The following is a 25,029-nucleotide window of genomic DNA, read 5'->3' as shown; positions in this document are numbered from 1 at the left end:
TCAGAAGTACCTGAAACAAAATCAACAACTGTAAGCCCGAAGCATAGTGAGTTCCCCCAAAATGCCCATATGCATATCAACATTCATATAACACAAACAGCATACAATGGGTCCAATCAACGATCGGGTTGGAATACCCCAGGCCCTCAACCATCGGGTTGGAATGCCAACAGACTATAGGTCCAGTCATCCTCGGGATGGGATACCCCAGGCCCACAACCATTGGGTTGGAATGCCCTCATACTACGATTCCAATCATCCTCGGGATGGAATACTCACGGCCCACAACCATCGGACTCGCCGAGTTGGCCATGCAACTCGTCGAGTCTCTTCAGTCCTTTCTCCATTCAGTTGCTTATAAGCGACCCCACAGCTCCATATTGTAGATCTGAGTTCCTTGAGCATACTTCCTACGTAAAGTTGCAAACTTTACGTACATACAAGGTGTTAATGGCCAAAATAAAGCTAGAGAAGAGGTTCTAAGTGAGGGAAAGGCATTATCTTGCTAAAGGCTGAAACTTTATGACCATAAGAACCAAGATGAGCCTACATCTGAAGTTGCAACTTCAGATCATGGCCAATACCCTAAATGACTCACCAATCATGCTAGAATAGCCCTAATCTCAAGCATGAAGAGATCTAGATAGAAGGAAGTTCAAGGTAACGACTTCTTACCTTCAAGTGATGCTAAAATGGAGTAGAGTTCAGATCCTCAACTGTTCCTTGCTCAAAGCTTCTTGATCTTCAAGCTCCTTTCACCAAGATCCACTTTCCAAGATTAAAAACACACAAATATGGAGAGAAAACGCAATTTACGGTTTCTGGGCTCAAAGGGGGCTGTAAGGGAGGCTAATGACCCTTTAAATAGGGTGTAAATCCCTGTAAATTAGGGTTTCATCCTCTAGCTCCAACTCGTCGAGTTGGTTACTTAAAACACGCGACCAAATCCGTGCCTACTCGACGAGTCAGGGCATCCAACTCGTCGAGTCAAACTTTCAAATAGAAGTATAAGACTGAAAAGTTTATACCTAAGAGTCAGGGTATTACACAAGTGACCAATTCCATCAAAATCCCAACAATACCAAAAATACCCCTCAAAAGACAAAATTTGTCAAACATGGTCAAACTTGGTCAAACATGGTCAAACTTGGTCAAACATGATCAAACTCAAAGTCAACTGGTCAGATTTAGGGGTATAAACGAGCCGGACTAAGCTCGAGCTCGGCTCGTTTAATTTTGAGGAATCTCGAGCTCGAGCTCGAGCTCGATTCGATCCTTAAAATGAAGCTCGAGCTCGGCTCGTGAACAATTTAGTGGGCTCGCGAGCCTAATCGACCCTAAACAAGCCTCTATGTTTATATATATATATATATATATATATATATATATATATATATATATACATATGAATATATATCTATATATATATATATATATATATATATATATATATATATATATATATGTATGTATGTATGTATATATATAGGCTCGTTTAGGCTCGTTTAGGCTCGCGAGCCTACTATCTCGGCTCGAGCTCGTTTAATGAACGGGTCTCATATTTAGGCTCGAGCTCGGCTAAGGCTCGTTTAATTTGATCTCGAGTCGAGCTTTTAACGTGTCGATCCCGAGTAGCTCGACTCACTTACACCCCTAGTCAGAATCAAAAGGCCCACCAACTTAACCCACCCGAGTCAACCCAACCGAGTTAACTCAACATGGGCTGACCCATATGAGTGTCAGGGGCGTACTCCGGAAGTGGCTGACCGAGTATGCGGGGCATACTCCCACCTACGCTGGGCGTAACTTCACAACCCTCAAATCTTCATTAAGTGCTTAATGGCTTAAGCACTTAAGCCCATATTTCAGATCCACGGTACAAATGTACTCTAAAGTCATAAAATCTCCAACCTTTTGACCTTGGACATCCATAAAGTCATTAATGCAAGGTCTTAATCCATTAAGACCTTCTACAACAAACATGGAGTCAAACTAGCTAAAGGAATCTCGTTTTTAGGGTTTGGGACCCTTCCTAGGGTCTGAAAGGACTGCCCAAATCGCTCAAAACCAAACATGCATAGAAATGGGACTTATGGGACAAGAAGAAGCACAAAAAGCTATAAAAATGAGATCCAAGCAAACAAAACATCAAGGTAAAGAATTTTTATCTTCTAGAGCTTCCCAAGAAGGTGATGATCTAAGATCCACAAGCTTGCTTCAACTTCTAAGCTCCTTGATGCAACTCTTTCTTCCTTAAGCACACAAAGGACACACTTTTAGCTCAAAATGCACTCTTATGAGGTTAGGGTTTGCCAAAAAACGAGTCAGGGGCTTGGAGGCTGAAAAGATGGGGGTAAATGGTCCATAAAGATACTTAAATACCCCACAAACCCTAAAAATTAGGGTTTTCCTTCGGACATGAGTACACCTAACGTACATACGTGTACGCCTAGTGTACTAGGGAGCGCCCTAGTACGCTTAGCGTACCCACATGTACGCTTAGCGTACACCTTCTACCCCAAAATTACAATCTCCCCCCCCCCTTCCCCTAGGGCTTCCCAAGGCTACTTCTTTTCAATCCAAGGACCAAAATGACATAAAATAAAACCAAAGGAGGGAGTTGAAAATACCTGAAAACCGGGGTGTTACAGCTATAATATATTGCTTTCTTAGTTTTTCACAGTCAATTTACATTCAATAAGGAGAACTGGCTTAGTAAGCTATAGCTTACCCTGTTAAGCTAGCATGGTTTGATGTTGTCGTATCGTCTTTATGTATGGGCTTATTGTGTTAAGCTTGACTACTTTGATATTATAACAAATTGGTAAAATGAGTGTCCAATTTGAAAAAAAAAATGCATCATCAAGTCTTTATAAATATTTTATTGAATTTATCCTTTCAAAATTAATGTATTTTAAGGTTTGTATTTTAGAATTCATATACTTTTAATTATACTAATTTGTAATTTTTAACTAATGTTAGTTAACAGGTGGTAAATTTTACAAAAGTATAAAAAGATAAGAACAAAAATATAGACGAATAATAATATGGTATTATGGTAATTGATTAAACTTTACATTTTAAAATGTTTAATAGAATATAAATTTCAATTTAATAAAATTGTAAAAAAAAAAAAATACTTCGCAATCTATTAAAGAATTCAAATATCAAAAAGATGGAAACAAATTATAAACTGAATGCTACACACTAGGGTGAGCAAACCCGAACCAAGGAACCGAGTAAAACCGAGGAAACCACAACCAAAAAAACCAAAACCGAAGCAATATAGACGGTTAGAGTTTGAGTTATTAAAAAACTGAAAAATCGGGTTCGGTTTCGGTTTTATCCAGAAACTAACCCATCCAACCCAAGAAACCGACTCATATATATATATATATATATATATATATATATATATATATATATATATATATATATATATATATATATATATATATATATATATATATATATACTAGTAGGGTACCCGCGCAATGCGGCGGGCGGCAATTAGTTTCATTTTGCGAATAGCTTCGACGGTGATCAATTTTTTTTTTGGAGGATGGCAAATGGATTAGTTCCATTGATTAGTTTGCTTTGACGAATAGTTCGTTTCGGCGAATAATTTCTAGACAGGGTTTATATTCTACCACTAAATTTGGGATTTTAAAAATATGCAATGCGGAGTCGATGAATTCTTTCTTGTAGGGAAATAATTTTGTTTTAGCGATTGGGTGAGGTCTGGAGGGTGAATTCAACAAATCTACGTTTCATATTTTTTGTTAAAAACAAAATTGTGTTTTTTGGATTAAAAATAAAAACTTTTTTTTGCTAAAATTGTGTTTTTTGCACGTCCATAAAGTCATTAATGCAAGGTCTTAATCCATTAAGACCTTCTACAAGAAACATGGAGTCAAACTAGCTTAAGTAATCTAGTTTTTAGGGTTTGGGACCCTTCCTAGGGTCTGAAAGGACAGCCCAAATCGTTCCCAACCAAACACGCATAGAAATGGGACTTATGGGACAAGAAGAAGCACAAAAAGCTATCAAAATGAGATCCAAGCAAACAAAACATCAAGGTGAAGACTTTTTACCTTCTAGAGCTTCCCAAGAAGGTGATGATCTAAGATCCACAAGCTTGCTTCAACTTCTAAGCTCCTAGATGCAACTCTTTCTTCCTTAAGCACACAAAGGACACACTTTTAGCTCAAAATGCACTCTGGAGTCAGGGGCTTGGAGGCTGAAAAGATGGGGGTAAATGGTCCATAAAGATACTTAAATACCCCACAAACCCTAAAAATTAGGGTTTTCCTTCGGACATGAGTACACCCAACGTACATATGTGTACGCCCAGTGTACTAGGGAGCGCCCTAGTACGCTTAGCGTACACCTCCTACCCCAAAATTACAATCTCCCCCCTCCCCTAGCGCTTCCCAAGGCTACTTCCTTTCAATCCAAGGACCAAAGTGACATAAAATAAAACCAACGGAGGGAGTTGAATATACCTGAAAACCGGGGTGTTACAGCTATAATATATTGCTTTCTTAGTTTTTCACAGTCAATTTACATTCAATAAGGAGAACCGGCTTAGTAAGCTATAGCTTACCATGTTAAGCTAGCATGCTTTGATGTTGTCGTATCGTCTTTGTGTATGAGCTTACTGTGTTGAGCTTTACTACTTTGATATTATAACAAATTGGTAAAATGAGTGTCCAATTTGAAAAAAAAAATACATCATCAAGTTTTTATAAAAATTTTATAGAATTTATCCTTTCTAAATTAATGTATTTTAAGGTTTTTATTTTAGATTTCATAATTTTTAATTAAACTAATTTGTAATTTTTAACTAATGTTAGTTAACAGGTGGTAAATTTTACAAAAGTATAAAAAGACAAGAACAAAAATATACACTAATAATAATATGGTATTATGGTAATTGATTAAACTTTACATTTTAAAATGTTTAATAGAATATAAATTTCAATTTAATAAAATTGTAAAAGAAAAAAAAAATACTTCGCAACCTATCAAAGAATTGAAATATCAAAAAGATGGAAACAAATTATAAACTGAATGGTACACACTAGGGTGAGCAAACCCGAACCAAGGAACCCAGAAACTGACTAAAACCGAGGAAACCGCAACCAAAAAACCAAAACCGAAGCAATACAGACGGTTGGAGTTTGAGTTATTAAAAAATTAAAAAATCGGGTTCGGTTTCGGTTTTTATCCGGAAACTGACCCATCCAACCCAAGAAACCGACCCATATTATATATATATATATATATATATATATATATATATATATATATATATATATATATATATATATATATATACTAGTAGGGTACCCGCGCAATGCGGCTGGCGGCGATTAGTTACATTTTGTGAATAGTTTCGATGGTGATCAATTTTTTTTGGAAGATGGCAAATGGATTAGTTCCAGTGATTAGTTTGCTTTGACGGATAGTTCGTTTCGGCGAATAATTTCTAGACAGGGTTTATAGTCTACCATTAATTTTGGGTTTTTAAAAATATGCAATGCGAAGTCGTTGAATTTTTTCTTGTAGGGAAATAATTTTTTTAGCGATTGGGTATGGTTTGGAGGGTGGATTCAACAAATCTACGTTTCATATTTTATGTTAAAAACAAAATTGAGTTTTTTGGATTAAAAATAAAAACTTTTTTTTTTGCTAAAATTGTGTTTTTTGCACGTCCATAAAGTCATTAATGCAAGGTCTTAATCCATTAAGACCTTCTACAAGAAACATGGAGTCAAACTAGCTAAAGGAATCTCGTTTTTAGGGTTTCGGACCCTTCCTAGCGTCTGAATGGACTGCCCAAATCGTTCAAAACTAAACATGCATAGAAATGGGACTTATGGGACAAGAAGAAGCACAAAGAGCTACCAAAATGAGATCCAAGCAAACAAAACATCAAGGTGAAAACTTTTTACCTTCTAGAGCTTCCCAGGAAGGTGATGATCTAAGATCCACAAGCTTGCTTCAACTTCTAAGCTCCTAGATGCAACTCTTTCTTCCTTAAGCACACAAAGGACACGCTTTTAGCTCAAAATGCACTCTTATGGGGTTAGGGTTTGCCAAAAACCGACTCAAGGGCTTGGAGGCTGAAAAGATGGGGGTAAATGGTCCATAAAGATACTTAAATACCCCACAAACCCTAAAAATTAGGGTTTTCCTTCGGACATGAGTACACCCCGCGTACATATGTGTACGCCCAGCGTACCCACATGTACGCTTAGCATACACCTTCTACCCCAAAATTACAATCTCCCCCCACCCCTTCCCCTAGGGCTTCCCAAGCCTACTTCTTTTCAATCCAAGGACCAAAATGACATAAAATAAAACCAAAGGAGGGAGTTGAAAATACCTGAAAACCGGGGTGTTACAGCTATAATATATTGCTTTCTTAGTTTTTCACAGTCAATTTACATTCAATAAGGAGAACCGGCTTAGTAAGCTATAGCTTACCGTGTTAAGCTAGCATGGTTTGATGTTGTCGTATCGTCTTTATGTATGGGCTTATTGTGTTAAGCTTGACTACTTTGATATTATAACAAATTGGTAAAATGAGTGTCCAATTTGAAAAAAAATTGCATCATCAAGTTTTTATAAAAATTTAATAGAATTTATCCTTTCTAAATTAATGTAATTTAAGGTTTTTATTTTAGATTTCATAATTTTTTAATTAAACTAATTTGTAATTTTTAACTAATGTTAGCTAAGAGGTGATAAATTTTACAAAAGTATAAAAAGACAAGAACAAAAATATACACTAATAATAATATGGTATTACGGTAATTGATTAAACTTTACATTTTAAAATGTTTAATAGAATATAAATTTCAATTTAATAAAATTGTAAAAGAAAAAAAAATACTTCGCAATCTATCAAAGAATTGAAATATCAAAAAGATGGAAACAAATTATAAATTGAATGGTACACACTAGGGTGAGCAAACCCGAACCAAGGAACCGAGAAACTGACTAAAACCGAGGAAACCGCAACCAAAAAACCAAAACCGAAGCAATACAGACGGTTAGAGTTTGAGCTATTAAAAAACTGAAAAATCGGGTTCGGTTTCGGTTTTTATCCGGAAACTGACCCATCCAACTCAAGAAACCGACCCATATTATATATATATATATATATATATATATATATATATATATATATATATACTAGTAGGGTACCCGTACAATGCGGTGGGCGGCGATTAGTTACATTTTGTGAATAGTTTCGATGGTGATCAATTTTTTTTGGAAGATGGCAAATGGATTCGTTCCAGTGATTAGTTTGCTTTGACGAATAGTTCGTTTCGGCGAATAATTTCTAGACAGGGTTTATATTCTACCACTAATTTTGGGTTTTTAAAAATATGCAATGCGAAGTCGATGAATTTTTTCTTGTAGGGAAATAATTTTTTTTAGCGATTGGGTGAGATTTGGAGGGTGAATTCAACAAATCTACGTTTCATATTTTATGTTAAAAACAAAATTGAGTTTTTTGGATTAAAAATAAAAACTTTTTTTTTGCTAAAATTGTGTTTTTTGCACGTCCATAAAGTCATTAATGCAAGGTCTTAATCCATTAAGACCTTCTACAAGAAACATGGAGTCAAACTAGCTAAAGGAATCTCGTTTTTAGGGTTTGGAACCCTTCCTAGCGTCTGAATGGACTGCCCAAATCGTTCAAAACTAAACATGCATAGAAATGGGACTTATGGGACAAGAAGAAGCACAAAAAGATACCAAAATGAGATCCAAGCAAACAAAACATTAAGGTGAAGACTTTTTACCTTCTAGAGCTTCCCAGGAAGGTGATGATCTAAGATCCACAAACTTGCTTCAACTTCTAAGCTCCTAGATGCAACTCTTTCTTCCTTAAGCGCACAAAGGACACACTTTTAGCTCAAAATGCACTCTTATGGGGTTAGGGTTTGCCAAAAACCGACTCAAGGGCTTGGAGGCTGAAAAGATGGGGGTAAATGGTCCATAAAGATACTTAAATACCCCACAAACCCTAAAAATTAGGGTTTTCCTTCGGACATGAGTACACCCAGCGTACATATGTGTACGCCCAGCGTACCCACATGTACGCTTAGCATACACCTTCTACCCCAAAATTACAATCCCCCCCCCCCTTTCCCCTAGGGCTTCCCAAGGCTACTTCCTTTCAATCCAAGGACCAAAATGACATAAAATAAAACCAAAGGAGGGAGTTGAAAATACCTGAAAACCGGGGTGTTACAACTATAATATATTGCTTTCTTAGTTTTTCACAGTCAATTTACATTCAATAAGGAGAACCGGCTTAGTAAGCTATAGCTTACCGTGTTAAGGTAACATGCTTAGATGTTGTCATATCGTCTTTATGTACGAGCTTACTGTGTGAAGCTTGACTACTTTGATATTATAATAAATTGGTAAAATGAGTGTCTAATTTGAAAAAAAAATGCATCATCAAGTTTTTATAAAAAATTTATAGAATTTATCCTTTCTAAATTAATGTATTTTAAGGTTTGTATTTTAGATTTCATATTTTTTTTAATTAAACTAATTTTTAATTTTTAACTAATGTTAGTTAAGTAAATTTTACAAAAATATAAAAAGATAAGAACAAAAATATAGAAGAATAATAATATTGTATTATGGTAATTGATTAAACTTTACATTTTAAAATGTTTAATAGAATATAAATTTTAATTTAATAAACTTGTAAAAAAAATACTTCGCAATCTATCAAAGAATTCAAATATCAAAAAGATGGAAACAAATTATAAACTGAATGGTACACTAGGGTGAGCAAACCCGAACCAAGGAACTGAGAAACTGATTAAAACCGAGGAAACCGCAACCAAAAAAACCAAAACCGAAGCAATACAGACGGTTAGAGTTTGAGTTATTAAAAAATTAAAAAATCGGGTTCGGTTTCGGTTTTTATCCAGGCCCATCCAACCCAAGAAACCGACCCATATTATATATATATATATATATATATATATATATATATATATATATATATATATATATATATATATATATATATATATATATTAGTAGGGTACCCGCGCAATGCGGCGGACGACGATTAGTTTCATTTTGCGAATAGTTTCGACGGTGATCAATTTTTTTTTGGAGGATGGCAAATGGATTAGTTCCGGTGATTAGTTTGCTTTGACGAATAGTTCGTTTCGGCGAATAATTTATAGGCAGAGTTTATATTCTACTACTAATTTTGGGTTTTTTAAAATATGCAATGCGGAGTCGATGAATTTTTTCTTGTAGGGAAATAATTTTGTTGTAGCGATTGGGTGAGGTTTGGAGGGTAAATTCAACAAATCTACGTTTCATATTTTATATTAAAAACAAAATTGTGTTTTTTGGATTAAAAATAAAAACTTTTTTTTTGCTAAAATTCGATATATGTTTTGGATGAAAAAAATAATTGTGTTTTTATTTTGTAAAAAAACTATATATGTGTTTGTTTTCGAAAATAAAAAAATGTTGTATTATTATATGTTAAGTTTGGTACTACCTTAGTTTACATTGGGAGAAATCTTCAGAAAAGTCCTAATATTTACGGAAAAGTTACAGTTTAGTCCCAAGATTTTTTTTTTAACGAAAAATTCCTCAAAACCAGCAAAAATTTGCAGTTTGACCCTTTTTGACCGGTTGAAACCGGTACCAAATTATTTTATGACTATTTCGTAAACTAACCCAAAATATTTGGACTTTTCTGTAAACAAAAAATATTAGGACTTTTCTGTAAACAAAAATATTAGGATTTTTTCTATAAACAAAACTCTTATTATTATTATTATTATTATTATTATTATTATTATTAAAAATATAAATAAGAATACTATTTTTTGAACTTGTTATTATTAATATTGTTACTAATCCATATAAATGCATTTAAATGAAAAAATAATATTAATGACATTATTTAAGGGTGGAGGTGGAGGAGATGGTGATGCTTTTAGCATTGAAATCATGAATGTTTGTTTGTATATTTTTACTTTGTATATGGTCATTTCACATTTGTTATTATTGTTTTCAATTCAGAATACTAATACTTAACAATTTAAAAGACGTTGCATATTTTTAAAATTGTTTATAAATAGTTTAAGGTAGAAAGATTTCTCACTTTGTATATAAAAATGTTTATGGTAGAAGGATTACTTTCCAAATCTAACAGATCCACTACAAACATCTACATAGGTAGCACATATCAAAATTTAAAAGTATTAATTACAATATCTTGTTTAATAAAAAATAATATGACATGTTTTTTGGATTAATACTTTTGAATTTTGATTAATACTTTTGAATTATTCCTATTACTTTTTATTAAACAAGCTATTATAATTAATACTTTTGAATTTTGATATGGGTTACCTATGTAGATGTTTGTAGTGGATTTGTTGGATTTGGAAAGTAATTCTTCTACCTTAAATAATTTTATATACAAAGTGAGAAACTCTTCTACCTTAAACTATTTATAAACAATATTACAATTATGCAATTTCTTTTGAATTATTAAGTATTAATATTCTGAATTGAAAACAATAATAACAAATGTGAAATGACCATATACAAAGTAAAAATATACAAGTCGACATTCATGGTTTCAATGCTAAAAGCATCACCATCTCCTCCACCTCCACCCTTAAACAATGTCATTAATATTATTTTTTTTATTTAAATGCATTTATATGTATTAGTAACAATATTAATAATAACAAGTTCAAAAAATAGTATTCTTATTTATGTTTTTAATAATAATAATAATAAGAGTTTTGTTTGTAGAAAAAGTCCTAATATTTTTGTTTACAGAAAAGTCCTAATATTTTTTGTTTACAGAAAATTCGAAATATTTTGGGTTAGTTTACGAAATAGTCCCAAAATAATTTGGTACTGGTTTCAACCGGTCAAAAAGGGTCAAACTGCAAATTTTTGTCGGTTTTCAGGATTTTTTCGTTCAAAATTTTTTTTTGGGACTAAAATGTAACTTTTCCGTAAATATTGGGACTTTTCTGAAGATTTCCCTTTACATGGGTGAGCAAAAAACAATATCTAAAAATGATCGGAAAAACTACATAAATCAAAACCAAGACAAAAATCTTCGGTGTGGTTTTTGACTTTTCAAATCGCAAATTTTATTGAGATGGGGTTTTTTATTTTCCAATAACCACCAACAACCGAACCACACCAAACATAATATAATAGATAATTGTGTATAGTACGTATTATTTAATATTAGATTCCGAATAAATATGTTAAAAGTTACACAACTTTTATTTTGTTTAAAGGTTCTTTTTAAAATTAAATATTATTAGTATTTATTATACTTTGTAAAAAAGCAAAATACTATTCATTTATTAATAATTATGAAACTTATGGGATTATTTTGAAAATACTATTTTATTTATTGATAATTATTAAATTGCTTTGCAACTTACGTTGTATTTATATACAAACTTCTATGAAAAAAATATGATGAACTATTGAGTATTAACCAAAGGGCTTGTAGCCCAGCGGTATCCGGTGTTGTTCTCACTTCTTAAGGTTGAGGGTTCAAGTCTCGTTGTGGACATAGGTGGATTTAAGGTGTTGTTTAGGAGTAGATTAGATTTGTCGTTTCAAAAAAAACTATTGAGTATTAAATGTAAATTGATGGTTCATGGAAGATTTTGTTTACATTGTGTCTTAGTTAACAACTATACATGTTAGCTTCCGATCTGTAGTGTTAATGATAAATGTTGTTAATGAAAAAACAAAATCGAAAAATCATCGATCTATTATTTGATTAAATAAAAAATTTGGATATGTTTGTTTATCAAACCTCATTTATATACTTTAAACTAAAAACAATCCGACCCTCATAGTTGTCATATAAAAATTAGTGATAATTGACTTTTTAGGGTCAGACATAATGTTCTATACTATGACATTCAAGACAAAAGTAAAAATGGTATATGATTAAAGCCATAATACCTTGAATTAGCAGGGACATTTGGAGCATGAACTGTTTGAAATTATCAAATTTTATAAATGCCTGTAAAGCTTTTTAATATTTGGGAATCTTGTAAGGCAGTTTAATTTACAAATGGAGAGTGCAACAACTGACTCCTGTATATTTCAACAACCTCTCAAAATGATCATGAACCACAAATATATTGTTATAGAGATGGTTATGGCATCCTACCAGCACTCCTACAACACCATTGTGCCAACCTGCTAAACAAAGGCAAAAAATATTTAAAATATATAACATAAAGAACTTACAAATAAAGAGTTTTTTGTGGTTACATGGTTAGCTACTCTTAAAGTCTCACCATCAGCAATACATGATATTTTAACATCTACAAAAAAAACATTTCATCACTAAATTAGGCCAAGATGGGACAACCCGACAACACATGAAACATGTCAAATTAAAGAGATCTAAAATCATTATGATTTTTAAGCAAAAAGAAACCAAAATTACCATATCATGCATACTCTGCTCTTTTTGTCAAATGTTCAACCCAGACAATGGTATTCATTGTTCATTAAAGTATACTTGAAATGCTTCATCATGAATACCTAAAACAGAAAAAATCTAGAAAAATTAAAACCTAAATTAAACAAAACAAACATCAGATGAAGTCGGACAAATTTAATTTTATGTGAAAGTTTATGTTTGGGTTACATTGCTTTCGTCAGTGGGATTGCTTGATATTCAGGTTCCTTAATGCCTTCTTTGTGCTTACTCACTGAGGATGGCTTACACATACATTTTGTGGAGCATAACTATTTATGATTCCTCCTTTGTCAATCCTGGTTATTACAAACTATCAAAAAACTTCAATTCTTTCTTCTCTAGCCCAATCCAAGTGTAACATATACAACCTAAATATACATTAATCATTCAAGAGCTTGATTAGTGAGGCAAAACAAATTATAGATTCTTGACTCTGGGAAAAATGTTTACATTGAAGATATAAATGGTGAGTGTACATGGTAATGACAAATTAGTAAAATTCACGATTATTCATTTAAGCATCTAAGCCATTGTTTTGACCAGCCTAAACATGTTTCTTTATCAACCAAGTCTTTAAGACCACCCAAAAACATTCAACACAAGGGTAATTTGGTCTTTTAATTTACATGTATATTTACTTACAGGATCCTTGTAAAACCATTGTGGTGAATCAGCTCCCATTGCAAATTCAGCAAGCATCATAAAAAACCTAACATACATGAACAATCAACCAATCTCAATAGCAAAAGATTGTAGGAAAATGGGTTTGAGTAGCTGAATGAAAAACATTGTTCGAAGACATTATTAGTAAAAAACTATTGGTAGAAAATGAACCTACCATTTAGAGAGAGATATTAACTTAAGTTTTAAGCCTCAATTTCAGTTGCTGTAACACAAACACACATACAAAGTCAATCATGCACACAAGCAAAAAATTACTTAGTTTAAGAAATTTGAACCTTCGAGAATGTATCCCATATGTTATTTCCTTCATCAATAAACCTTTAATCTGCCCTCTCCATTAATCGCCCCTTTAAAATATAAAAGAACTTGTAAAATGAGGTGTTTTAATTGAAATATAGATGATAAAGAAGAGATGATGTATGGATGTCTATAGAGATACCTCAGTGGTGGTTGTTCATATTTGGTAAGGTGGCATTGAGTGGTACTGTGGCATGGTCCGGTTGTATACTTGTGGTGATTTACAGATCCGTTGCATATGCATATAGAGAACGTTGGTGGCTGTTCAGATATGATGAAGGCGACATTGAATGGTGAAGGAGGCATCAAGTGATGAACCTGGATTTTGAAGGTAAGTAAGTAGGTTAGAGGAGAGTGCATAGGTTGGAGGGGTTTCAGTGTGTGTATAGGCCGGAGAGACGCAACGGTGGTGAACGATGGTAAGATGAAGTGATACGGTGGATAAGGTGATCAAGCAGATTTATCCAAGAGGGACTTCATGGGTTATCCTGTAGAAGACGTAAACTTTTATTAAAATAAAAACTAAAGAAGATTGAACAAAACTTATAAACCTAAATGATAAAATGATTAGATCGAACCAAAGACTGAGAATCAGAGCACTCATCCCACCTCCTTCTTATTCAAGTCATATGCTGCTGCAACGAAAACTTAACATCGAAAGATTAACTGAAGATAAAAAACTGAAAATGTAACAACAACAAATCACATAGATCGAGCTAGAGAGCATATGGAGGAGAAATACCTGGAGGATGGCGGTGGTGGGATGCCTTTCGCATCCATCTCTAGATCTTGAGGACGTTGAAAGAGGGGTGACATCTTTTACCGGAGAGACGCATTTTTGCGTTCCATCCAATTTCAAAAACTTTTGAATTACCCGCTTAGATGGAGTTATCGTGAGGTTGAGGCGAGCAGATACTGTGTATAGATTAAACTCTGCATTTCACATGGATCACCAATAGTTAAATCCTCACCCTCTAATATAAATTCGATGGTCTAGATTTTCTATCCTTGTTTTTAAGACTTTGTCTTAAAATGTTATAGAGATATACATTATAAAGTAGTAAGATAATATTATATATATATATATATATATATATATATATATATATATATATATATCCTACTTCATACACACAACCTATATTATCATCATACACCATTAGACTTCTTTTTTAGGTTATTATTATCATATAATTATCATTGATTTTACTTTTTAAGTAATCATTACCATATAATTACTATTTGACTTACTTTTATTATTATTTATTATAACCTAATCAAAAAACCATTATTATTTAATAATTACAATTTTATTATTAACCTTATTAATATTAATAACTTTAAATTTGTTTTTTTATTAAGATAAATAACAATAATAATATTATTTTTAGAATATAATAATATAAATAATATTATAAAAAAATAAAATTCTATATAAATTTTCATCAACATAATATCATTGATAGTATAAATAATATATAAGAAAAATAAACTAGAAACAAATCTTCATCATTTTTTTTAATTTTAAATATTACATAACAAAATTCCGAGAAAAAAATAAACAACTAATCATCTATAGTCATAAAAGATCTTTCTGTAAGTCTAAGTCGCTTATAAAATTCTAGACGCGACTTATATATAGTTTATCATTCCGGCAGTTTCTAGTGTTTCCGGTAGCGTCTAGTAGAACAACTGCCGACTCACTTTCAATAAGCAGACAGTCTGACAAAGCACTTAGTTGATCTTCTTGGCCCTCATCCATGAAATCTAGAGACTCAATTACAGGTTGATTTTGTCTCTCATCCATGGCGGCAACATAAATGCTCCAATAAGGTAAGGTAAATATTTAGGACAAGTTAAGAGAAAGAGACAGAACTTACAGCGAATGCTCTGATAATGTATTTCCGGCAAGAAATGATGGCTCCGACGATAGATATTTCGGTTCCTAAAGTATTTCTGGCGATATATGAAGTTTACAATTTATCTTTTGTAATATGAACAGTAAAATTTATAGGTGTAATATAAACTTAAACTTTATAGTATTTTGTATTTTTGTTTGGAAATTTAAATTGACAGCTTTCTTGAAAATATAAACTTGAATATATGGAAAATTGGTAAATAAAAAAGAAGTCAGAGTCAAACAGTAGGTCAATAGTAATAGACCGGTGTGTAGTAGGGTTTAAGTAAAATAATACTAAAATTTGAATTTTTTTAGATGATGATGATGATAATAATAATAATAATAATAATAATAATAATAATAATAACAATAATATCAATATTAAAAGATAACAATTAATTTATTTATTTTTAACTTTAGGCTTAAGTTTAGAATGAAAAATAGTTAAAAAATAATTAGTAAAGTGGGTAAATTGTGAATATACACCGATAAAAAAAGTGAAATAAAATAATAAAAAGAGAAGATAGGTTTTATGGAGTAAACCTCAAATTCCAAAAACTCAAATATCACTCCACTTGCATTTGGTGGTCAACAATAATTCAGGCCCAATTTCAAAAAAGAAAAAACGGAAGCCATCTTTAATAAAGGAAAAAAAAGGCGGAAGATGTGTCTAGATGCCTCCAATCAAAATTAGTCAAAACTCATTGAATAATTAAAAAGCCCTATAAATAGATTGGTGTGTAACTGCCCTATAATTGTCTCGTTATCGATTCATCGCCTTCCTTATCGTGTCCTTCCTGTCTCTGTCGACCGCCCTGATTATCGATAACACATAGTAGGCATCATCTCTCTTCTCTCATCCCCGATGAACAAGTGTGGAATTATCACTTTGCATCTTTATGTTCGTTGTTTTCCATGAAATTGTTGTGATCTTGAGCATGATTTTCAATTGTTGCAGAGTTATCTATCTTCTTTCATCTAAACTGATACTATTCTGATTTGGTTGATGACTTGTTGCAGAATCCACAATATCATGTCGCTTGAAGCCATGGACATGAGTTAACTGATGTCTAGATCTTTTGCTAGCTCTGAGAAGGCCGCTTCATCAACGCCGATTTATCAAAATTGATCAACAACGATCTATCAACATTGATTTATCAAGTGTGTGTAAACATCAATTTGTCATCATTGATCTTCGCCTGGGATCAGAAAGTCAAGAATATGACCATGGAAATTCATTCAGGTATCGATTCATCATCAAGTAAAGATCTGTTTATTGAAGTCGTATATCATTGATGATTGGAATATATAGTTTGTACTTTTGATTCTAGTGTTATTATGAACTGAGGTTGGTCTGATTTCTAACTTTTTTCTGCATTCGATAGCCACAACTACTTGTTTGCTGCTACTGATTTGCTACTTATTTGTTGTTCATATATGAAAATTGTAATATAGGGAATGTGTTTGCTGATCATGTATGATATCTGATTGTGTACATTATTATGTATCATGAATTAGATGTTTGAATTTGTGTTCTTAAGGCTCATATGTGTGATGGTTTTTGTCTTTTGATCTGATTTGGGATTGTTGGCCTTGCATACAAGCTGTTTGATCAAATGCCTAAGAGGAATGTATGTAGTACTTTCATAAGATGCATGTTTTCACTGCTCAATTCCAATATACATGTTTTAACAAAATTGTTTCATGTTTTTTATAATATCAATATCTGAAACTTGCATGGTGGGCTTGAACTTAAGAGGGGTTGATTGTGCTCATGATTTTTTTTTCAAATTAAGTGACTTCTACTTCAAGTTTATGGATTCGATTGTTGTAGGAAGCTTTAAGAACACACACTGCACTGCTATTTCTTCACTATCATATGACATACACATACACGATCAACATTACAAACATGAACAACATCACTAAACTAAACGTAAGTTGGTCTAATTTTCACCAAATCATGATGTATAGGCTTGTTATAAGAAATGATGATATTTGGTTGTTATCAATACAAATTTAAGCGTTTAAGTGATCTAAAATTTTGCATCATTTTTACATTTTGCCACTACAATACAGGTCATTTTATGGCGTTTAAGGATGACAACAATTGGAACAACAATGGATCAATAACCTAATACTGCTAACAAACATGAATCTACAAATGCTGCTAAAATTCAGAATTCAGCTCCAGGGTTCAAAATATGGGGAAGAAAAAGTCCATTTATCAGATATTGTGATTTACATGTGAATCACTTTGTGATTCACATGTGAATCACTTGTGACACATGTGAATCATTTGTGATTTACATATGAATCACGTGTAATTCGCATGTAAATCATCTTAATTATTTATTTTTTCTAACCATATAGTTTATTTTAATTGCTTCTATATTGAACTTCATGAATCACTTGTGATTTACATGTGAATCACTTGTGATTCACATGTGAATCACTTGTGACACATGTGAATCATTTGTGATTTACATGTGAATCACATGTAATTCACATGTAAATCATCTTAATTATTTATTTTTTCTAACCATATAGTTTATTTTAATTTGTTTCATTTTAGCAATATATCACAAGTGAATCACATGTAATTTACAAGTAAATCACAAGTGATTCACATATGAATTACATGTGATTCATATGTAAATCACATGTAATTCACATGTAAATCAGAAGTGAATCACATATGAGTTACATGTGATTTATATGTAATTTACATATAAATCACATGTAATTCACAAGTAAATCACAAGTGATTCACATATGAAGTACATGTGGTTCACATGTAATTCATATGTGAATCACAAGTGAATCACATATGAATTACATGTGATTCACATGTAATTTGCATGTAAACCACATGTAACTCACAAGTAAATTTCATATGAATTGCATGTGATTCACATATAAATTACAAGTGAATCACATATGAATTACGTTTATATGCACACATGTATTTTTGTGAGTTTTCTTGCATTAATCAATTTTTTTTTATTTTTCTAGTAGATTTGGAAGAATTTGTGGAAAATATTGAAGATGTGAAAAATGATAAATTTAACAAAATATGAAAATCTTGACCCGAAGACATAAAAACGCTTTGAAATTTTGTAGTATTTTTTTTTTTATATTTTATTTTGTATCGAATAAAATACTTGTACTATTGTGTTTATAGATTATTATAATAAAAATTGATTTTTTTATATGATTACATACGAATATTATAGTATAAGAAAGATGCATATATGTACTTAAAAAATATGCATATATGCACCTAAAATGTTGATTTTTTTTTGTTAAAAAAATTAGAGTTTTTTTGAAATATTCTAGTTTTTTTTTTTAAATTTACCGATTATTAAAAATTTACTTTTTAAAAAAACAAATGCAGTTTTATAAAAAATGCAATTTTTTTTAAAAAAAAATGCAGTTTTTTTTTTTAAAATGCAGCTTTTTTGGTTTGATTGTGTTTTGGTTGTATTCGACCACGGACTTTGGTTATAACTTGTAATATATACTATTTGGTTGTAAAATACATGTTTTTTGAAATATTTAATTTCAATTTGGTGTTTTTTTGAAGTATTTAGTTTCTTATTTCATTTATGGAAAATGGGTTAAAACCCAAAACTCATGGGTTTAAACCTAGAACCCGTGAGTTTATGGGTTGAACCCAAAAAACCGAAAAACCATCCAAACCGACCTTAAAACCCGAGAAACCGAAACGACCAGAAATCGATTCTATTGACTTCTGAAAACCAAAAACCAACCATTTATGGGTTGTGTTGGGTTTGGGTCCAAAACCGATCCAAACCGACTCATATACAGCCCTAATACACACAATATTTACCAAACAAAAATGAGAATTAGTCTCCGGTGTAGGTTCCTATTCATCAGTGTCAAATAAAAAAATAAGATTAAAAAAGTTTAATGGATTTTATTGTATCTTTATTTTATATAAATAAAAGAAATTAATTTATTATTTTTAGTTAAAGCTAATTCGAGACTTCTACATATAGTCTTCTTTCTTGCAGTCTCTCGAAAAACATAGATACTTCTCTTCCTGGTGGAAGACTCCAGAGATCCTTTTCCCATCGCCTATATAAACCCAACAATCCTGATTCAACACAAAACTCGACAATCAAATAACGGTTGCACCATATCAAACATACTTCAATTCACTATCTGCTATTTCTCGATTCAATCAACAAAGCCCAATTCTAGAAAAGTTGAAACCACAAAAAGTGCCGATGTCGAAAATGCATACGATCACATTATTTGCTTTGACAACATTAATGGCATTGATTACAATAAGCTTACCTACAAAAATGGAGGCTCTAATCCCCTACAACAGACCTCTTTGGGACATGATGATCCCCGCCGAAGACCCATTCAAGATTCTGGAACATAACCCACTTCATCTTCCGAAAAACCTTGAAACGATCAACCTGGCACGAGCCGACTGGAAGGAGACATCCGGACATCACGAGATATCCTTGGATGTACCTGGGTTGAAGAGAGAGGACATAAAGATCGAGGTGGAAGAGAGCAGAGTCTTGAAGGTGAGCGGAGAGAGGAAGGCTGAGGAGGAAGTCGACGGTGATAAGTGGCATAGGGCGGAAAGGACGAGTGGTAAGTTCTGGAGGCAGTTCCGGTTGCCCGGGAATGTGGACATGGAGATGATAATGGCACATCTTGAAGACGGTGTGTTGAAGATCAAGGTTCCGAAGTTGGCTAACGAGAAGAAACAATCTAGGGTTATTGATATCGTGGGCCAAGAGAGCTCTGGTGGGGACATTAAGGCAACGAAGACTGCTGCGTGAATTTTATCATAATATATAATATTGGTTAACGTGTGTCTGTTTTAGTAATGTGTCTGACTGTCTGTTTTGGTTTTCCTGTTGTGTTGAAGGACGATGTAGGTAAACTGTATTAGATAATCTATTGTTAATAATAGATAATGTATTGTTAACGTAACATGTTATAAATCACCTTTGGATCAGTGGCTATCGACTTTTGCCTGACGCCTGAGGAATATTAATGATCGTAGTGAACTACCTATAATAAGGAATAATATGTCAAAACACATACCAGTGCTACCGCTAAACATGGATGACAACAAAAATTTATGCTATTATCTCCACAAGAATTATCAAGTTATGATCGTTTGTTGCCACTAGAAAAATAGAAATCATGTATCTTGATCTAGCGGGTAGATCAGACAAGTTTACAAATAAATTTATGACAAAGATGTCTTTGTTTAAAAGGTAGACATTGATATGAGTGTTCCGTATGAAAACAAAGAGTATGTTCTTGGTATTTAATTTCTGAGATCGATACAAAATGCCGCTACTCCAAATGAAATAGTTGCCAACAACAAAATATTGACAGCCTCAAAAGATGTTAGCATCATGATTGCTACCATGGCCCTAGCTTTGCAAAAATCCTATGATGACTATTGGTCAGATGAAATGAACATAGCTTTTAGTGAAATGTTTCAGAAGAAAACTAGGCAAGAATGTCATTAGATTGTCAAAGCCCTAATGGCGTGGAAACTCAGAATCATTGTGTGCTCATGTACAAAAAATATAGAGGCATGTGGAAAGATTGGAGAAGCTGAATGTGAATTGCCACAAAGAGTTGGCCATGATATGGGTTCATAACAACTTGTCAAGTTGTTATGATCAGTTCAATTTTAATATATCATTTGAACAACGTAGAAACGACATTGGTGCAACTCCATAACTTGTTGTAGACAACTGCAACAGGAATGAAGAAGTCTCATCCCTTTAGTGTTGGTAGAGCTCCTGTCATGGCCATTCATCAAGGCCAGGGAAAGAAAAGGAAATCTATTGTCCAACCCAAGTGGAAAGGGAAAACTCACATTCGACGGTCTAATGGCGGGTCAAACGGGAAAGCTAATTATGAAGTCCCTCCTATCAGTGATCTAAAAGAGGTCGTTTTCATTCATTATGGCCAAAATGGGCATTGGAAGATAAGTTACCCAAAATACTTTCAAGATGTGAAAGAAGAAAAATCCAAAGCAACTGTTTCTACATCTGGTATGTACTCAATTGAAATCAATAATACACGTCTTTCTAATTCTTTTGTAACACCAATTTTTTTTTAACTTTTCAAAATGCTATGGTTATAAAAATCATTTCGGGTGTTAACCCACATTTGGTCAAGAACCGGTCCCACAAAAGCATTTACAATTAAAACCGTGGGTGTTACCATTAAACATCATACAACCATAGGCAAGAAAATATGAATAACATCAATACATTAATAAGGCACCTTACTCCGAAAGACTCTAAAATTCGGTCTCAATCACAAGGTGCAAATGCTACACCGCATGGGGAAGGTTCTACATCAACCTCCACACCTGATACACCTTTTCAGGGGGAGCATTCAACTCCTCAAGTGACCTATGAAAGTTCTCTCCAGGAGAGAATCCTATTCCGCATGAAGAAGTAGAACATACATCATTCGAGGGGGAGAATGAAAATACGAATGATGATTCAGATGTGCAGTCAGAATTTGAGGATGTAAATGTTGAATTGGATCCAACCTATGATCCTAATTACCCTCTGTTGGCCAAATGGACCAGAGATCATCCAAAAACTCAAGTAACAGGAGATTTGTCTTCGGGAGTTCTTACAAGAACACAACAAAAAGCGAAGCGAACTGCATTATTCTTTAAAGTGGAATATTGCATGTTCAACTCGTTTATCTCCAAAATTGAACCTAAAAATGTTTAAATTGCTCTTGATCATTCTGATTGGGTGAAAGCAATGCAGGAGGAGCTCAATGAATTCGAACGAAACAAGGTCTGGAGACTTATTCCCACACCAAAGGATGCATCCGTTGTTGGTCTAAAATGGGTATTTCGCAACAAGCTAGACAAAGATGAAAATGTGATCCGAAACAAGGCGCGACTCGTTGTTAAGGGGTATTGCCAGGATGAAGGCATTGACTACGAAGAAACCTTCGCACTAGTTGCAAGACTGGAATCAGTTCGCATCTTCTTGGCATATGCAGCGCACAAGAACTTTGAAGTATATCAGATGGATGTCAAGTGTGCATTTCTAAACAGGGAACTAGAAGAAAGAGTGTATGTGGAAAAACCACCAAGGTTCATAAACGAAAATTATCCGAACCACTGTTACATTCTGGAAAAAGTAGTTTATGGTCTAAAACAAGCTCCAAGAGCTTGGTACGAAACTGTTACTCGCTTTTTAAAACAGGCTAAATTTAAACAAGGATCGGTCAACCCAACCTTCTTTCGCAAGAAAGATGGTGACCACTTAATGATCGTTCAAATTTACGTTGATGACAGCATCTTCGGATCAACTAACCCCAGCTTAACTGCTGAGTTCCGAAAGTTAATGGAAACTAAGTTTGAGATGAGCTCCATGGGTCCGATTAACTTTTCCTTGGTTTGAATATAAGACAGAGTCAGGAAGGTGTCTTTATCAATCAGGAGGCTTATACAAAGACCTTACTCTCTAAGTTTGGAATAGTGGGAGATTCAAAGGTGAAGGTTTCAATGGTATTCGAAATGAAACTAACATCGTCTTTGGACAAACCAGCTGCTGATATGACACTCTATCGTCAAATGATAGGTTCATTGATGTATCTAACCGCTAGTCGTCCATACATCATGTTTTTTGTTTGCTATTGTGCCAGGTTTCAAGAAATACTTGCGAACCCCACCTGAATACTGTTAAGAATATCTTCAGGTATCTCAAACGAACATCCTCACTAGGCATATGGTACCCTTCAAGTTCAGGTTTCTTTGTGCAAGCGTGTTCGGATGCTGATCCCGGAGGTTGCGGTTTGGATCGGGAAAGTATAACGGGAGGATGTCAATTTCTTGATGGCAAACTCGTAAGTTGGCAATCTAAAAACCAAACTCACGTCTCCCTTTCAACTGCTGAAGCAGAGTACATAGCCGCTTCCTCCTATACTTCACAAGTTATCTTGATTCAAAGTCAGCTTCGTGACTATGGCATCAATATGAAGCGAATCCCCTTGTATTGCGATTCTTAGAGCGCCATTCGCATTTGCTACAACCTAGTGCAACATTCAAAGACCAAACACATCGCACTGAGGTATCACTTCATCAAAGATCATGTGGAAGATGGAAATGTCGAGATACACTTTGTTAGATCCGCTGATCAGCTGGCCGTCATCTTTACGAAAGCCTTGCCTGAACAAACCTTTAATCGCATTCTTCAAGGCTTAGGAATGATAGAGGCAGAATCTGTTCCAAAACCACCTTCGCAATCATAAAGTTTTGGTTGCATTAAGAATTGGTGTGAATGCTCGCAGTGACTCGCAGTCAGCTGTTCATCCGCGAACGCTCATAGTGGCTCGCAGTGCACTGTTCATTTGAAGTTTTGGAGCTTCTTGTATACTTTTGTTTATTTCGTGTTTTTTTTATTTCTGTTGCAGAAAATTGAAAATCCAAAAATATTCTATTTCTTTCTATTTTTATTTCTCTTCTCAAAAAACCAAAAATACAAAAATATTTTCTATATTTTTTTACTTATTTCTTTTCACAAAATATTCAAAAATACCAAAAATATGAGATAATTGAGCATGTTTGAAGGCTTCTATCTTGGTGATCTCAATTATGAATGATGGGGCAGGTATAAATTTCTAATCTATGCACTAGTTAAGTGTCCCTAGAAGCATGCTGTTGCATGTAGTCCGAAGCCTCAAAGACTCTATGTTGAAGCCTTAATGAATCGATAACACCAATTGTTTCTTCGCAATTAGGCTATTTATTCACATTAGACATGAGCTACCTTACTCTTCTCGCATTGAGTTAAGGGTTAACTGCTTGGTCACTTTCGCATAGCAGAGGTACATTATTTCTTTGGAACCACCTCCTACTACTTCTCCATCACTTTCGCATTCATAAATCTAATCCTTGAGACTCTCAAAAATTACCACTGAAGTTTATGGTTACACAAATTATGTGTTTATGATCTTAAATTTGTTATTACCATGAATTGAGTGAAACCCAAAATCCAACACATATTTATGAATTGTACGGTGAACAATTTAAATGTTCTAGCTTATTCACCAAGGAATTAACGAATGTCCACCTTCGTGGTCAGTACCATTAAATCTCTCTTTCTTTTTGTGTGATCTTAATGAGACGTTCTAGTCCTAAGACGTTTCTTCCCAATAGATCCAGTTTTTAATTTTTCTTGAGATTTCTATACTTATCCTAGTCACTTAAAATAATTCCAAAGCATACTTGTTCTTATGGCTACACTAGTCAGACAAGTACTTCATCCGAACGTTCGGACTTATGTCAAGTTTCGTAGTTTGGTTGAAGATAAATCCACCCTTTAAGCCTAATGAAAAGAAGTCTTTCACTGTTTCTCAACAAACAGATGATCGTAATTCAATGGGACACCACACAAGCACTTCAAAGTCTCTCTTGACTGCAAAGGAAGAGATCGTTGCCCGGAATCCATCTGCTTTATGTCTTAACATACATCACTAGAATCCCATAGAATAATGTTGATTTATTTCTTTATCTTTGGCACACTCTCGCATGAAGATCCTTGTGATTTTC

At 33.4% G+C, this 25,029-nt stretch overlaps 1 protein-coding gene and 1 long non-coding RNA gene across 4 annotated transcripts; one reads left to right on the top strand and one right to left on the bottom strand.

Annotated features, from left to right (window-relative positions):
* Window positions 1-12,086: 12,086 nt before the first annotated feature.
* On the bottom strand, window positions 12,087-14,462 carry LOC145138809 (uncharacterized). 3 transcript variants are annotated; one of them, XR_013721730.1, is made up of 10 exons: window positions 14,274-14,462; window positions 14,110-14,178; window positions 13,674-14,019; window positions 13,510-13,581; window positions 13,389-13,436; window positions 13,193-13,259; window positions 12,719-12,918; window positions 12,515-12,612; window positions 12,337-12,389; window positions 12,087-12,264 (listed from the first exon to the last, which is right to left on the bottom strand). It is a non-coding gene; the product is annotated as an uncharacterized LOC145138809 (long non-coding RNA). The 3 variants fall into 3 exon arrangements; XR_013721729.1 differs by having other exon boundaries at window positions 12,087-12,261; XR_013721731.1 differs by having other exon boundaries at window positions 12,087-12,261; window positions 14,141-14,462.
* Window positions 14,463-19,494: 5,032 nt separating this feature from the next.
* Window positions 19,495-20,443, top strand: LOC145137914 (22.0 kDa heat shock protein-like). Its single transcript, XM_079072054.1, has one exon. It carries the CDS (start codon window positions 19,685-19,687, stop codon window positions 20,255-20,257), a length of 573 nt encoding a protein of 190 aa, XP_078928180.1. The 5' UTR covers window positions 19,495-19,684; the 3' UTR covers window positions 20,258-20,443.
* Window positions 20,444-25,029: the final 4,586 nt, after the last annotated feature.

The sequence above is a fragment of the Lactuca virosa genome, chromosome 9, assembly GCF_052849685.1.
Source record: "Lactuca virosa cultivar CGN04683 chromosome 9, Lactuca_virosa_CGN04683_v6, whole genome shotgun sequence".
NCBI classification, from domain to species: Eukaryota; Viridiplantae; Streptophyta; class Magnoliopsida; order Asterales; family Asteraceae; genus Lactuca; species Lactuca virosa.
Note: the sequence above shows the minus strand (reverse complement) of the source record. Positions and strands in the feature narration are given on the sequence as shown.

Excerpts from the sequence above, each read along its gene's own strand:
- LOC145137914 (XM_079072054.1), top strand. The coding sequence starts at position 19,685 with ATGTCGAAAATGCATACGATCACATTATTTGCTTTGACAACATTAATG.